This window comes from Xyrauchen texanus, chromosome 44, assembly GCF_025860055.1.
Source record: "Xyrauchen texanus isolate HMW12.3.18 chromosome 44, RBS_HiC_50CHRs, whole genome shotgun sequence".
Classification (NCBI taxonomy): Eukaryota; Metazoa; Chordata; class Actinopteri; order Cypriniformes; family Catostomidae; genus Xyrauchen; species Xyrauchen texanus.
Window position 1 is genome coordinate 7,738,960 of NC_068319.1, and position 16,642 is coordinate 7,755,601.

At 36.3% G+C, this 16,642-nt stretch overlaps 2 protein-coding genes across 2 annotated transcripts; one reads left to right on the plus strand and one right to left on the minus strand.

Annotated features, from left to right (window-relative positions):
• The first annotated feature begins 1,159 nt into the window (after positions 1-1,159).
• Positions 1,160-8,623, plus strand: smtlb (somatolactin beta). The gene is made up of 5 exons (XM_052116806.1): positions 1,160-1,225; positions 6,473-6,658; positions 6,847-6,957; positions 7,967-8,146; positions 8,426-8,623. Exons 1-5 carry the CDS (start codon positions 1,160-1,162, stop codon positions 8,621-8,623), a joined length of 741 nt encoding a protein of 246 aa, XP_051972766.1.
• A 5,035-nt stretch (positions 8,624-13,658) lies between these two features.
• On the minus strand, positions 13,659-16,332 carry kcnj1b (potassium inwardly rectifying channel subfamily J member 1b). The gene is made up of 2 exons (XM_052117828.1): positions 15,934-16,332; positions 13,659-15,013 (listed from the first exon to the last, which is right to left on the minus strand). Exon 2 carries the CDS (start codon positions 15,004-15,006, stop codon positions 13,870-13,872), a length of 1,137 nt encoding a protein of 378 aa, XP_051973788.1. The 5' UTR covers positions 15,007-15,013; positions 15,934-16,332; the 3' UTR covers positions 13,659-13,869.
• Positions 16,333-16,642: the final 310 nt, after the last annotated feature.

Consider the following 16,642-nt stretch of genomic DNA (forward strand, 5'->3'; position numbering starts at 1 on the left):
AGAGTATACTGTATTTGTTATATTTTTTATATGCTTGACAATAACTAGATTGCCATTGTCATGGCTGTCATGCACTTATTATTTTGATAGGGCACGGGTGGCAGTCCTTGTTGACTTGGTATTCTAGGGAAGATAAGACATGACCAAATAGAAAAAAATAAATTCCACAACTCAGTTCTGTATAAAATTGTTAGTTTTGTGGCAAGGTTTTAGCAGTGTTGGGGTGGGGGGTGAGTAGAGTGATTTGAGCATGGGTATAGGACAGAGCAAATTATTTGTAGAACGTGCGACTTGGAATTGGACCGACCAAATTTAGACATGACAATGGGTGATATCTGCAACAGCTATAAGGGGCGGTCACACTACGCTTTGCACTCCGTTCACTTTCGTTCAACTCATCCAAATGAGGGAGACCAAAAACACCACTGTGTTTGTAAGGAGTGGTGGTGGTATAGTGGGCTAAAGCACATAACTGTTAATCAGAAGGTCACTGGTTCGATCCCCACAGCCACCACCATTGTGTCCTTGAGGAAGGCACTTAACTCCAGGTTGATCTGGGGGGGACAGACGTTTGAAGGTAACTCTATCGCCCCCTTGAGTACTGAGGTTTGTTCCCGCCACAAGAACGCATATTAAGCATGTTCAACTGGACCGCAAGTTGGCACTGCGGTGGCCAAGCAATCTCCTCTTCGTTCACGTACTTCCTTTATTATGCGCTGTGTAATGTAATTAAACATTTCAAAATCTACTCTATTGGTCGTGAGACTACAGCTGCTTTTTCACCATCAGGCCGAATGGTTACTGTGCCGTTCTGTACTTATCTGGCTCGTTGGCACGATTACGGTATATTTTTACTCTGTTGTAATCGTACCCTACTGAAACATACTCAAGTGGAAATGCTACTGGAACCATTACCGTGCTCAGAACAGTTTGGCCCGATGGTGGAAAAGTAGCTTATGTTGGATAATCATGCAACTTAAATATCAAAAGCACAAACAATTTAATTGGAAGTTGTATTCAAAATCCACTTAAGCATAAGAGGGCAATGGCATTACACTTCTAGATGTAATATCCAGCCCCATATGCTCTTACCAGAGTTTAGCGACTGATCTCAGAGTGTGTTGTGGATGTTAACAGTGTGATTTGAAACCACTAGATCATGTCAGCGCCGCAGCTTCAAGCTGTTTGCCAGCCAGTCCTTTATCTGACAGCACTGCAGAAGAAGGTAAGAAGATAGCTCATAAGTATGGCAGAGCTATAAAATCCACCTCATTAAAGAGTCCAGCTCGGTAAAAGAGAACCAGCCCAGGGGGTGTGGGCATTACTCTTTGAAATGACCAATTATTTCGAGACATGCTCGCCGAGTTTTCTGCAGGCCTGTTTAGAAGATTGCACGTCCACTGGATGAGATTCCAAGTAAATGCGCCATTAAGAAGGGCATATAATCCTCTCAAATAGTTCAGATGCAATCTGCTGTCATTATGTGTCTCGTAGATCCATTCCCCTGGGCATTATTTGAAAACTGCATGAATGTGGGCTGAAAGAGAGCAGTGGATAAATTAACCTGTGAGAGGGAAAAAGCATGTATGGTTCAAAAACATCTGATACACAAATCAAACCAAGGAAGAATCTCCCATCTGCTTTTTGAAGCCCTAATGTATATAAACCCTGTGCCCATATAAAAATACTCTAACACATCCATGTTACTCTGATGCCCACAGCCAATCAAAACATCTTTCTTCTCTTTACTGTGCTTTTAATTAGAGCATTCGTGGTCTGACACAAATCCCAAATGAGTCTGATTTGATTTGGCAAGCAAATAAACCCTCATCAATGGCAAACAGATCCACTGTGTGTGTTTGTGCATGTGTGTGAGATGTTCTGAAAGTAATGAAATTGTAAAGCTCATTCCTTTCCCTCAATTAAAAGAGAGCAAGAGCAGAAGACAGTCCAACAGGTAATCACACATTTCCATTCGCACTTTCATTTTCCTCCGTTTCATTCTTCATTAAACTTCACTTGATTTGTTTTCCGTCTTTGCACATCTGATTGATAGAGTGTATGATTTCACAATCTGTCTTTGTTATCATGACATCTCTCCTCTGCTCAAATGAGCCTGAGCATTTCAGTGTTGAAACTGATGAATAGATGACAAAGCACCCCATACTTTTAGTGACACCTAGTGGAAGACAATTAAGATGGCCAAAAGTATGTGGACAGTGGAGTTTAGCTATTCCAATGATTTTTGTAAGAACATATCTTAATGCTACACCATATCGTGACATTATAGAGAATTATATGTTTTCAACTTGCAAGAGGGGGGCCTTTTTCTATTCCAGAATGACCATGCGCCTGTTCAAAAAACAGTCCATGAACAATAGTTTAAGTCTGATGTGGTAGAAGTAGCCTTACAGTTGTGCTGAACTCTTACTCCCCTCTATCTGATTGGTTTATATCCTAAAAGCCCATCCCTACACCCACCTCTAACCATAGTTGGGAGACATTATTCCCTATTCCTAAAGGTCAAACCTACATCTACACTAAACATAACCATCCTAGGGAGTCAGAAATGGGCATGACAGTTGGAAAGATGCCAGCTTGATTTTCGAATGTCTAAAGTAAACAAACAATGTTAATTTATTACACTTTGGGAGCAATCAGTTAGAGCGGAGTAAGGATCTGGCATGAAGTCAAATCCTCTCCTCTTACCTTATCATCTTACGACAGAATCTGATGGTTCAAGCTAAAATCCCACTGTGCTGCCCCACAGAATGAAGCTTGCACCAAAGGAAATATTCTTTTACTTTATTCACATTTTTGCCAGTCTTTCTAGTAGAACTTCACATTGCTACACAAAGCCAAGACCTGAGTACCAATTGAACACCTTTGGGATGAATTGGAACACAGGCCTCATCACCCGGCATCAGATTTGTTTTAACTGGAATAGCCGGTTGTGTTAAGTTACTTAAAAGGGAATGTCCAAATTCGTTTGAACTGTATTGCAGGTTGTGTTAAGAATGACACACAATTCTACAATTGAAGTAGTTAGTGAAATATTCTTAAATTATTTTCTTATTTGTTTTAGTGGTACTTGCTATTGGCAAAATGAACAAATCTTTTTCCAAGTCATTTCATTCATTTGAGCAGAATTAAATAAAAAATTTCAATAGCCAAATCCCCAACAACATATCTGCTTATGCAAACTTTGATTATAGTCCCAATAAGGAAAAATGATAATGCAGCCAAGGACAAATTATGAGAAAACACGAAATTATGAAACCTATGCGCATGCGAACAGGTATTACGTGTTCAGTCTATAGGTATGCGTGCGAGTACTTCAAAACTACAATGGCGGGCTACAGGACTCTGTTTGTGCTGCTCAAGATTTTGAGTTTAGCAACCTCATCGTCCGTTCAGACAAAATTGCTCAATGCTTTCGCCATCTTTATTGTTTGTATTCACCGCTCTGTGGAAGAATGCTTGTGTACGCTGTCACGTGACAAAAGTACGAATGACTCAGACCAGATGACACTGGAGGTGAACTAATAATTTCTGTGTGCTTGGCGTATACGGCTGTCACGTGACAAAACAACGAATGACTCTGACCAAAAGAGTTGAAAGGTCAACTAATCATTTCCGTTTCCTGTACAGCGCCTATGCGGTTTTCACATAACAAATGAACGGAGGTTGCGCAATGGTCATGCGCGGCAAACACAAAACGAACGAATCACTTTCTGAGACTACTCGTTCTTCTGAGTCACATAAATCATTATTGTTGTGAAGGTCTTAAAGTCAAAAATGTCAAAGAATTATTACAAAAGTCAGTAAAAAACAAAAGTCTTATTGAAGGCTGAGATTCTGATATTATCATTTCTTAAAAAACAGTAAAATATATATATATATATATATATATATATATATATATATATATATATATATATATATATATATATTTTTTTTTTTTTCTTTTTTTTTTTCTTTAGTCTGCCAAATCAAATTCAGGTGGTGTAACCAAAATTCAAGTGTCATGTGACAAGACAACATTAAAACAGAGGTAGATTTGGAAATCGCATACTATCATACTACTCTTATGATTTCTGCCATAGACATATATGCCAGAAGTAGTAGGAGTAGTATGGGTAGTATGAAATTCCAAACTAAGCCAGAGAGGACTGATTTAGACCCTCATGACTATGTGTGTTTAAAATAATAATAATAATAATAATGTAAAAAAAAATTATAATAACAGAAATGTAGAAATGGAAATGTAGAAAACACATTTTGTTAATGTTAAATGAGTAACCCAAAGAAAACTGCTAAATATTCTATACTGAAATTGTTTTTTTTTTACCTTGAAAGATATGTTTGAAAACATTATTTAATTCATAATTAAGTTGTGGTTCAAGGAGCAAGGAAAGTATTTTAAAACTTGTTACTTAATGGTGACACCACTTGACATTTATGATGTTATTTCGTTTTTTATTCATATTTCTTTATTTTATTATAGAAAATATTTTTACAAAATTCATGAAACCAACATGGACACACATTACATTTGTATGAACTTGATACATGTATCTTAAATTAGATTTGTAAATGATTTTTATCAGCTTGTCCAAAATAAAAAATGAAACGGACTGCTTTTGATTTAGTTTATATCTCTGGACACAAACTCTGTCACACCATGTAACAGTCCTGATATAACGCAAAACGGTTTCATTGGCAGCTTTCAGCTTGGCAGAGGTTTAATGTGGTGTCAAGGGGGGTTGTGTTAATCGCTAATTAGGAACTATTTAGCAAATGCATTTCACACAAATCAACTTACAGGAGACTAATTGCAATGCCAGAGGTAGGTCAAAACCTCAAGGGCACGACAGTGATAGAACAAGACTGTGATTTGAGGAACTCAACTCATGAGATGAACTAACAGGCTAGAAGAAAGCAACTGTGCTATTCAGCGGAGCAATCAGATCTTCAGATAAGATATGAGTTGGTAAAAACTGGCTTGAGCAAAAGAGAGAATTTCAGTCCATGGACACACACACACACACAAACAGAGATAACAGCAAATACATAAATATGGATAAGATTATATTCTTTTGAGAATCATTTTACACTCCAGTACTGGACAATCTTTCATACCCTTTCTCTCTCTGAGGACACCTTGACAGCAAATGAAGGAATTTCAAAGCAAGCACAGTATCAAATCTGATAAAAAAAACTTCGTTCACCCACTCACAGGAGACCTGAGCTGTATCACAGTCCCGGATATTTAACTGAAATTGTGAGTCTTGAAAGAAGCCCACAACATTTTCTCCCTTTTTTGTATCAAGGGTTTGTATTACCATAAAAGTAATGCAAAACACCCAGTTACACCAAGGTTTTAAGTAACATTAATAATATTTGCCTCTCACCTCAGTTACTCTTTGAAAAAAGTAAATATCTTCCATATTACGTATTTCTGCGTTATTTTCTGAGATTCTGAATTTGGGGTTTTCATAAGCTGTAAGCCATAATCATAAAAATTATATCAAATAAAGGTTTGAAATATCTTACTTTGCTTTTAATGAGTCTATATAATATATTAGTTTCACCTTTTAAGTTGAATTACTGAAATTAATGAACTTTTGCACGATATTCTAATTTTTCGAGTTTCACCTGTATAATTTAAGTAATTATTTTCCATATAAGACATTCATTATTTGTTTTGGCTTCAGCACGATGACAAATGTCAGTTATTTTATCATTAAATAGTCTTTAAAATATCATGCATACTAATTTTCACAAAGTGAAAATAGCTAACCTGATATTTTAGGTAGGGGGACCCTTGCAAGAGAATCATCATATATGGGGGTCCTTTCCATTAAATAATTTCACTTTTTTTTTTCAAGTTAATAGGGGGTCATAAATATACATGTATAATAAATATACGAAAATCCTGTTTAAAACTGCTTTAGATGGAGTAGAACACCGCAGTCACTGCTGTACATGTCGCTTCAAAATCCCAATTAGCAGAGAACTGTAACAAACACTTAAATTCTGTCTCTGACGTTGTTCTTTTTTAGTCAAAGATCATGCATAAAATCAAAGTGGACACATGTGGCCCCAAATATCAACTTATCGACACTTGCGTTCAAGTTCTTTGCTCGTTTGATTAATTCATAAAGCCTGTGGAATACAGTATATAAGATATGGGTAACTGTGATACAACTACAGCCAGAGAACCAAACAAGACTTTTCTCTTGTTCTACAATCATGAAAACTAAAGGTACAGTATCTTCATATCTGCCTGAACACAAAAATAACAAAATTTCATATAGAATCAGATATTTACATCTTGTTAAAAGCATATAAATCTTGCTAAGGAATGACTATCATGATACACTATATGCAAGTTGCTTTAATAATAAACGTTCAGCCAAGAATAGTAATGTGAACATTAATGAATGTATCTGATGACTGATCTCTGATTTCTGTAGTTCTTCAGGTTTGTATGGGTGTCTGCTCACTTCAGGCCATGATTGCATCTGCTCTGGCCTGCCCAGACAACAGTTCTGGAGGAACGTCCTGTACCATCTCAGTGGAAAAGCTTCTGGACCGAGCTCTCCAACATGCAGAGCTACTGTACCGCATCTCAGATGAGTCCAAGATTATGTTTGTGAGTGACGTACCGAAAAGGGCTCTTTTAGGTCCAAAAGTTTGAAGTGTTATCAAAAATGTTTGGTGGCCATTTTGGTGACTAACAACAAATAAACATACCACAGTATATCGAAAATGTCTTGATAAAAATGGGGGGGGAAACCCCATCTGAGAATGACATTACTGAGTGTTTCCTTAATGTTTTAGGAAGAGATGTTTTTTCCAGACTTAGTGAATCAGCAAGTTAATGGAGGGCCAATATGTGCATCCAGAATGGTGCTGGTTCCCACTTCTAAAAGTGAAATCCAGCAGATCTCTGTGAGTAACACTAACACCATCTCCTTTGTCTTACTGTACACTGTAAACATCCTAAAATAATTCATTGTTTTGAGAAGACAAAAATGAAATCGTACAAATTATTTCAAATAAATTAACCTTGATGAGTATTTAGAACATAATTTACCTTCTGTGTTCACAAAACTGACACATTTTAAGTAACCTGAATTGTTTTATTGTTTTGAGTTTATTGAACTTGTCTCTTTAAATGTACTGGGGTGGGGGGGTTGGGAGGGGCTTGGTAGAGTTTGAGTTTAGGTTGAGGACAGGTCAACTTCAACATTGTCTTCAGAATGTTGCTTTACTCATTGAGTAATTGCCATGCTAATCAAAGCATAGTGGTTCCAAATAGTGAACATTCGGTGTGCTAGCATTCACTGTAATTGAGCGAGCTCAAGCTAATGCTATTTAGGTCCCATCTACGTAAAATATTTAAGTTGAGCTTATATGGTAATTTTAAGTCTCAGCCAGAGAGTTAAAGTTAAGTGCCATTAAAATGTATGAGGTAGCTTACTCAATATTTAAGAGCAAGTTAAGAGCAATTAACAACATGCATGTGTTAGGTACAAAATCAAAATCTGAAAGTTCTGTTAACCCCTCCTACACACTACACAACTTTCAAAGACGTCGTATTGTGGTACCGTTCATATTACACAACTGTCTGTCTTGTCACTGAAGTCGTAGCATCATGGCGATCGTAGCTCACGGGAGCAAGCTCCAAGTTGCCTATGATTTCGGGCTGTTGTCGGCGATCTACACAAAACTGTCGGCGAGTGAAAATCGGGCCTAAAATCGAGTAGTGTAAACTCGACATTACTTAAACTTGGGAATTTATCAAAATAAAAAAAATTGTGTAACTGATTGCCTCAAAAAATTCTGATTCTGCAAACGTATTAGGGTTTACAATGCATCATAATCAAAGTACAGCTAACTGAAGTATGTTCTCAACAAAGCATTGCAATATTAAAAATGCTTTTTGTCCCCCCTCCAGGAAAAATGGCTTCTCCATTCTGTTTTGATTCTGGCCCAGTTCTGGATTGATCCGCTGGTAGATCTACATGCGTCTCTTGAACGCTATGACAGTGCTCCAAGTGCTCTACTTAACAAGACCAAATGGCTGTCAACCAAACTAATGAGCTTAGAGAAGGGAATACTGGTTCTTATTAGACAGGTGAGTTCGTTTTTTTTACCTTTTGAGACCAACAGTAATAACAGTCGCAAAACACCCTAAAAATGCCCTAGCAGCCACATAGCAAAATATTGAAAACTACCCGTAACACACTGTCATATGGTATTAAGTTTTGCACAGGCAATATTCTTCATGAAATAAAAAAATCTAGTCATTCTTTCTGAATCCTCAAAATGTTCACATTTAATTAGATTTATACTTTTATTTTATTATCTCACGGACAGTAATCTTTCAGTCTCTCGCTCTCCCATTCTCTGTCAGATACTGGCTGAAGGCGGTTTGCTGTTGGAGAGCCCTGAAACTTCCTCTGTTCCCTTCGCTTCTACTGACATGCTTGAATCGGTGAGAAGAGACTACAGTGTGCTCTACTGCTTCAGGAAAGATGCACACAAGATGGAGATTTTCCTAAAATTCCTAAAGTGTAGAGAGACTGAAAAGCAGAATTGCTCCTTTTTCTAGCTCTGTCAAAATTCTTCTGCCAACATATTTTGAGTGTTATTATTCGCCACAGCTGATTCTTTGTTTGCACAATATAAATTTGTTTAAAATATGTTTGCATCCTTGTTTATTATGAATAAGTGTTTCTTGCTTGTTTTTCAAATGTTAATTTTTTCAATGTCTTCTGAAGCGATCCAGTTTGTTTTGGGTGAGAAAAGACCAAAATGTTACTCCTTTTTCACTGTCATTGCAGTCAAGCTCAGTTACACTTCCTAGCCCTTGACGCATGTGCAGAGTGCTAGCTGTCGCTAATCACCAAGGAGACTGCAGATGTCATGTTTTATAGTGAAAAGGGAGTTATATTTTGGCCTGTTCTCACCCAAAATCAATTTGATTGCTTCAGAAGACATTGATTGTCATATAGATTGCATTTATACTAACGTTAACTCCTTTTTGGAGCTTTTGGAATTCTGGTCACTATCCTAGCTGAAATATTCTTCTAAAAATCTTTGTGTTCAGCAGAAGAAAGAAATTCACACACCTCTGATATGGCATGAGGGTGATTTTTGGGTGAACTAACCCTTTAAGTTCAAGACTGAAATTTTATTTTCCATTTAAAAAAAAATAATATTTGGGAGAATATTATCGCCAGAAACAGACATAGATGTACGAATATATATGTATGAAATAATTTTTGAAAACTTTTATATAAAGCTATGACATTTATTTTTATGTCACTAGTTAAATATTATACATTTGTGACATTGATCTTTGATTGAAATGTTTTCCATTATTCCATTGAAGCACACAAATGGTCTTTGAAACTTTCTCAAATCTGGGATAATTGATATTCGGGTTATAAACAAACTTGTAAAATCCATGGCAGCTCAACTACATGTCGTCATTAAAGAAAAAGCGGACACATCAAATTCTAAGAAATTTGGAAAATCATGTCAATTTTTTAATTAAACTAATTTTATGTTCATAATATAAATTATGTAAGTATTCATATTGGAAATATTTTTTATTTAAAAAAATTGTAAATAAAAGCATAACTAGTCTATTGGGCCCCAGTAGCAGTGTTTGGTGAGGAGAAGTGAGATTTACACAGATTTTTATCTATGAACCCACAAAATATCCCATTATTTTGTTTAGCTCTTGGGCTCAAGTCCCCATAATGCTGTGGATGAAATACATAGACTGATCAGAACAAGAGCTGTCAAACAGTGTGTTTAATATTGTCTAAATGTACAAAGTCGCGATTCATCCAAGAGTGATCGTGGCAAGTTACACAGAAAGGCTTCACAATATCCCACAGCAAAGTCCTCTAATGAGCACATCAAAGTTTCTGGCCAATTATCAGTCAAGAAGGAGAAAATTAAATGCCTATCCTGAGCCGAGTCTTGCACATTCTCTCACAGAGCTGGTTAATTTGCAAAAACCATGCGGCTGGGCTTTATCACATTCTGCAGCACATCTCAGAGGGAACGTCTCTTTGATAAAACAGAGGACGACTTTGTCTCTACCAAAATCTGTCATATAGGGACTGGGAGAGAGGTGTTGATGATGCTGCGAGCCTTTTGGTGGCTGAAAAGTAGTTCACTGTCACAGTTTTAGTGACACATTGGCAAATTAAAATGGCCCACAGGAAGCCATATACATAGATACTCTCGGAGTCTGGGAAACTCTAGGAAGGAGAATTCAGCATCAAATGAACCTGACAAGTGAGGAAAATGTACAACTTTATTTCCAGGCCATTAGGGGGCACTAGAGGGTTTAGTGTGTGAGGGTGTCTGATGATTTCTGTCCTAATACTGATTGTGTCTGCTTGATTGTTAATTGTTATTGTGCTAGTGTAAAAGTTTCTCTTTATGCTATGTGAAACATACTCAGTTGTGCAAATATGCTTAATTTATGTTATTCTTTCAAATTTGAGTTTTTCCCAAGAAGGTCTATTAACTAATACCTGGAGAAAGCAGTCTATTAGCTTCCCCATTCAGTTGCTCAGCTGCTTAGTGAAGATATATTATATCTACTATAATATAGTTAAATATAGTTATAGTAAATATAGTAGAAAAATTGATAATGTGAAACTATATCAGGCATAAAATTTGGATTGTGTTTAAAGGTGAAGCATGTAATTTCGCACCACTAGCATCATTAAACGGAATTGCAAAAATAATGATTGTTTCCAGACATGTTTTCCAAACACTCATCCTGTCTTCCATTGTAAGACAAACAGTTATTCTCTTCCGAAACTTACGCCATTGGTGAGTCAATGTTGACATGTCAAGCTCAAACAAAGTAGAGCACATTTTAAGTGCCACAGTGTTTAAAATTCAGTGAAATCAATCTATGAATAGCTTGCTTATAGCTGTCTCTGCATATTAAACTGTGGTAGAATAAAATACTTTAACATTGCAAAAATAACACACTTCACCTTTAAAAAAAAAACTTCAAGGTTAAATTAAAGCACTAATCAAACACTAAAGTAGTGTTCTGAAAAAGGTACTTATCAAGATGCTACCCTCAATAGATTAATTTTAATCTGTAAATCAGTCAGATCTTTAGAACGCCAGATACATCACATTATACACATATCATATTACTAAACTGAGATAGAAATGGTTAAATTAAACATGTCACTGTTCTGTTTTCTCCAGTTAGCTCACATGCTAACGGGTAACCTTTTAGCTTAGCATTGTTTATTCTCTTAATTTTCATCATGTTTCTCCTCAAAGTCGCCACCTAGTGATACTGTGGAATGATTGTATTCTATAGAACTTTTAAATTGAGGTATATTTAATAATTTTACAAACTGTTCAGTTTTAACCTTTGTGGTTAGGATTAGGTATGTTTTCAGAAAACGTAACTGAGCAAACACCCCAGATCAGCAAATTTCCAAAACAAGAACCATTCAGCCTGATGGCTTTTACCGCTCTAAATTGGTTCTCAACTGGTGGGTTGCAACCCAAAATTGGGTCGCAGGTTTATTCTGATAAAAAACAATGCCACATGGACACTCTAAAATGCAACTTATCATTACAATATAGTAAGGATAGAAAAATAAGTAGGCTTTTCAACTTTTAAAATGGATGGTAAAAAACCCTACCCACTCTGGTCCATGTTAAAGGCTGTATGTCCAATTAAACTGGTATTTTGGTGTAAAATCATCTATCACCTGGTAGATGCAGGCTAAATCAGGTGACATGACCTCATCCTTAAAAACCATGAACAGGTTATGTTTGGTGCGGTGTTGGCTACCTCTATAAAATGTCATGACCTACTACCAATGAACAACAAACCGCTCAGTCCACAGTAACTGCACATAAGTCATTATATAGGTCAGTCCTTTTATTCTTCACAGTAAAATGTTTACAATTCAGTTAGCGAAAATCACATTCATTGCTATATTTTATCTACTCTTGAAGGCAAAAAAACAGTGCATAAATCTGCTTGTGACATTATCTAAGGTCTCTCACTCTCTAGTTCCATATTATTATAATGGATTAATAAATTAATAATATCCTCATATTAATAATTTAGTAACATATGTTGGAAAAAACTGGGTTCCACATGCTACTGTTATGCCTTATTCTAATATAATTTGTCTTGCGCTTTAATCCTTCAGTGAACACTCAGCAGGCTTCTCTTGTCAACGGATGCAATCAAAGAGCACTGAACGAACTTACTGTAATGAGCTTTTGAAAATTGCTCTCCAATGATTCTGTTAAGAGTTAGATCTTTATGAAACAGAATGGAAAACAGTACAATTTAACACAGATTACATCAAATGTAAATATATTGAGCCTCTGATACCAGATATCTCAAATGTGCAGGAAACAACAGTAGCCTCTGGTTGTTCTTCCGTTCAGTCTTGCAGCACAATCATAGTCAGTTCTCAGGTCTGAGACAGTTCTGTTTAACTGGGTTGTTTGTTCACCTTAAGGTGAGCACTGCGCTGTTTAGAAAGGCAAGTAAGGCTTTTCTGATCTGAAAACTGGTAGAAAAGCAGACAATGTGTCTGTTCTAAACCTAGTGAGCTGACTTGTTGACTACTGCCCACACAGGCATCTGCCTTCTAAAAGCCAAAGTACACTTTAGTTGTCATGTTACTGATCACTCTGGGCACAGTAGGTGTGATGAAAATGTTGTCATTAACACAGTCTGCGTGGCCCGGATTTTCTAGACACGTGGACAGTCCTTGTCTGTGCACATGTGCCTGCCGTTGATTGTAATAAAAGGGTTATTGAACACATTTGTATTTGCTTGTGGTCACAATACTGTACTTTCAAGATAATGAGGTCACCTAGACATGATCCAATATGGAACAAAAACGAAGTATACCTGGACCCAGCCAGCCTCCTAGCTGAAATTGAACCACATAAGAGACCCCTTTGAATACTCTACGTAGGCTGTATGTCATACAAATTGTGCTCTTCAAGAAAAGCACACAAGATAATTATTTTAAATTATTTCCATAGAGTTTACCATTAGCATGTTGCTAAGCTAACAACACAATATTTAAACAAGTATAAAATATAGAATACACACACAAATATTAGGTAAAATGGTCCATTTTAATTTTATTTAACTATTTTTTACGATAGTAGGTGAGTGGTATTAAATGAATTATGTGTTGTTTAAAAATCACATAATTTGTCTCGAATTGTCCACCATCTTGGATGAATTTTCCCTGAGCTCACTCGTATTGCATTATAGGATTGCCTTCTCTGCAAAAGATACAGTACATGGAAGCTGCTTTTAAATCTGGCCAAAAGAAGGTAGAACCTCAGAAGTGCCTATGATGCCTTAAAATACAGCCTACATTGGCAGCTCACTAAGTTTTATAACAGAACCAATGACCCTTTGAGGACAGAACATCTATCTATATGGAGATCTTCTCTTCCTCTCTCTCCTAATGGGGTTTCTAACTTCCAAAGAACAATGACACGAGATTGGAGGATGCTTATTGTGTAGGCTGCCTATGTGCGTTTGAATGTTTTACTACAGCAGCAATATTTTATGCCTTATTGGCTGTTCACACAGGGTAGGTTCTAGCATTTTTCTTTTAAACTATGCGTAGCACAACAAAATGGAACATAATGTTAAATGCTGTTTTTAATTTGGCACAGCATCTTAAAAATGTGGCGCTCATGGCAAGAGACACTGAGAAAATGAAATGCTCCATCTAGCATGTTTGAAGAAGACATTTAAAAATAGTGCAACACAAGAATGTCTCAAGTTTAAACAGCCCCTCAGTCACCCTACTCATTTATATCAAATGAATCTTGAAGATCTATAACATCAAATCCCAGATTATCTATGCCTTCATGTCCATGACGGTGTAGAATGAGTTCCTTGTTCTGTTCATTTTGGAAACAGTACGCACAGTGTGGCGTGACTACTGGCTCCGTTTTTGAGAAGTTAGACAGATCGATGCGGTATTTTCCTCCCTTGGTTCGAGATATGACGGGCAGGAAGTTGTAACCCCACTGGATTTCCCGGGGAAGAAAGGAGGTCCGGACTTGGCAGGACAAGCTGGTGGATTCGGCCGTACCATCCAAAAAGACAACCAACTCAAAGTCCTGCTGTTGAAGAGTGTCTGCGGCCATCTCTGAAAAAGGGCTGGACTTGTCGATTACATGGTACAGCGTAATTGGACAAACAAAGAAGAGGTTGTCCTTACCGGCATCAATCAAAAAGTCAATGTTCACCTGGTCCAGGATGATTGTCTGCCCCTCTGGAGTGATGGTAGTGCGAAGGAGCTTTCCATAAATCTGGCTTCCAATTAGAAGTGTTTTTCGCAAATTGGCCACTCGGATCTGAAGGCATAGATTTCCTTTCCACAAAGTGATGATTGCTGTTTCGCTGAAGGTGACTGTTTTTGCTCTCCTTTTTGGGAGTGAGATTTTTGCCAGAATGAGTCCACACATAAAGCAGTTTATTATGGCTCCCATGAGGGACTGGATGATCAGCAGGGCAACCGTGCCCGGGCAGTGGCCTGTTAGAGCCCGACCGCCATAGCCAATAGTTGTTTGGGTCTCTAAAGAGTACAAGAAGGCTGTAGTGAGACTGTTAATGTTTTCTATACACTTCATCTGTTGGGACTCTGATGTATTCTGGAGTCTGTCTAAGTCTCCATTACTTTTTGCAAGTGAATACCAGAGTAATCCGAAAATGAACCAGCTTCCGGTGAAGGCAGCAACAAAAAAGACAATTACAAAACACCAGTGGATTTCAACAAATGTAGTCCAGAAGTCCATGATAAAAGCAAAATGGCTGTGATATTTATTGGTCCCAAATTTAATGTTGCAGTGCCCATCCTTGGTAACTAGACGGCTTCCCCTAATTTTACGCTCCACAAGTCGATTGTGAATCTTTTTCCGAATGAACTGGAACATCTTTCAGCTTTCAGAAAAGAATAGAAATAGGTTACAAATCTGTTACAGGACACAATAACTTTTTTCAAATTATTATTTAAACGTTAAAATATGATTAAATGAATTAAATATTATTAACATTATTATTTAGTATATGCTAATACAGTATATGAAATATGCCAAATATATAATACTACTGAAAATAAAAAACTAAATATAAAATAGGATATAGTAAATATAAACAGAACATTTTATCAAATTTTGTACTCCAAAAACCCATTTAAAAATGTTTCTCTCTCCCTAATAATTTATAAAACAAATTATAAATATAACAATTTTCATTATCACATAATTGACATAAATTGTTTTTACACTTTCTTAATGTCTTGCAAGTTGCATAACTTAATTTACAATATTATAATTCAATATTATTTGCATTATTATTTAGTATATTTAAAATGTTCTAAATAAATACTAATGAAAAACTGAAAATATAAAAATTATATATATATATATATAATACAAGTTTATAGCATAATTTTTTTGAAGGCTAAAAACCCATTTAAAAATATTTTCTCTCCCCCTAATAATATATATTTATAATATAACTTAAAATGTATCTTTAATTTGGTTCATTATCACATATTTGACAAATGTTTTTTTTTTTTTTTTTGTCTTACAAGTTGCAAAACTAAAGGATTAGTTTTAAAATAATCATCATTCTGTAGAAAAAATTTAATAAATAAAAAAGATCACATTAAAATGATTATGCTGCTTACAAATCCAAACCCCCGGTGGCAATGAATGATTTTATTTTATGTAATTTTATTGTACATTTTATTTACATCTCATAATCCCCTCAAACACAGCAAACCACACAAATAAATAACTCATTGCTTTCTGTAACACCTACAAATGTCGAAGAAAAAAAAAGTCTACTTCCCATACCTGCTAACTGAAAACGTCCAGCAAACTTCAGAGTTGATTAATGTTCAGGCCACGAAGTTGGCTCCTTCGAGCAGGCAACCAGCAGGGTGTTGACAAAATCCTCAATAAAATGTCCTAATCCCAGGCACATGCCACAGTTTACGCTCGAGAAAGCAACTGACTGCTTAGAAAAAATAGTTCCAAAACTAACCTCACATCAGATACGTGCAGTCAGACAGCCAATGCAAACCACAAGAAACCTAATTACGGACCCCTAAACATATTGCTTTAGATTGGTTTGCATTAACAACAAGCAGCAAATTCAGGAATAAAAGGTTCTAACCTTCCAAATAGCTTCAGCTGCAATTGGGGAAAGGGAACCCCATCTGGAAACCTGTAGAGCACCTCGCTGGAACATAAAAGCTTTGCAAAGAACAACACAAAGAAATAGTTCAATCACACTTCCCTTGTTGTGCTGATCTCCCTCCCTCCTTTCCTCACACAAACTCCCCACATCTATGATTTGCATTTACAGTGCTGTGAAAAAGTATTTATCACCTTCCAGATTTCCTCTATTTTTGTGTATTTTACATGCTAAATTGTTTTAGATCTTTAAACAAGATATGACATAAAACAAAGCAACCTGAGTAACAAAATACAGTTTTCAAATATATTTTTTTATTGAAACAGAGCGTGATTTAATACCAATCTAACAGATAGGTGATTTAAT

What these genes read in the sequence shown, in the direction of transcription:
- smtlb (XM_052116806.1), top strand. Translation starts at nt 1,160, where the DNA reads ATGTCAGCGCCGCAGCTTCAAGCTGTTTGCCAGCCAGTCCTTTATCTG. An exon ending in TGACAGCACTGCAGAAGAAG is followed by an intron (nt 1,226 to 6,472) that starts GTAAGAAGATAG and finishes TGATCTCTGATT; the next exon opens with TCTGTAGTTCTTCAGGTTTG. An exon ending in TACTGGTTCTTATTAGACAG is followed by an intron (nt 8,147 to 8,425) that starts GTGAGTTCGTTT and finishes ATTCTCTGTCAG; the next exon opens with ATACTGGCTGAAGGCGGTTT.
- kcnj1b (XM_052117828.1), bottom strand. Translation starts at nt 15,006, where the DNA reads ATGTTCCAGTTCATTCGGAAAAAGATTCACAATCGACTTGTGGAGCGT.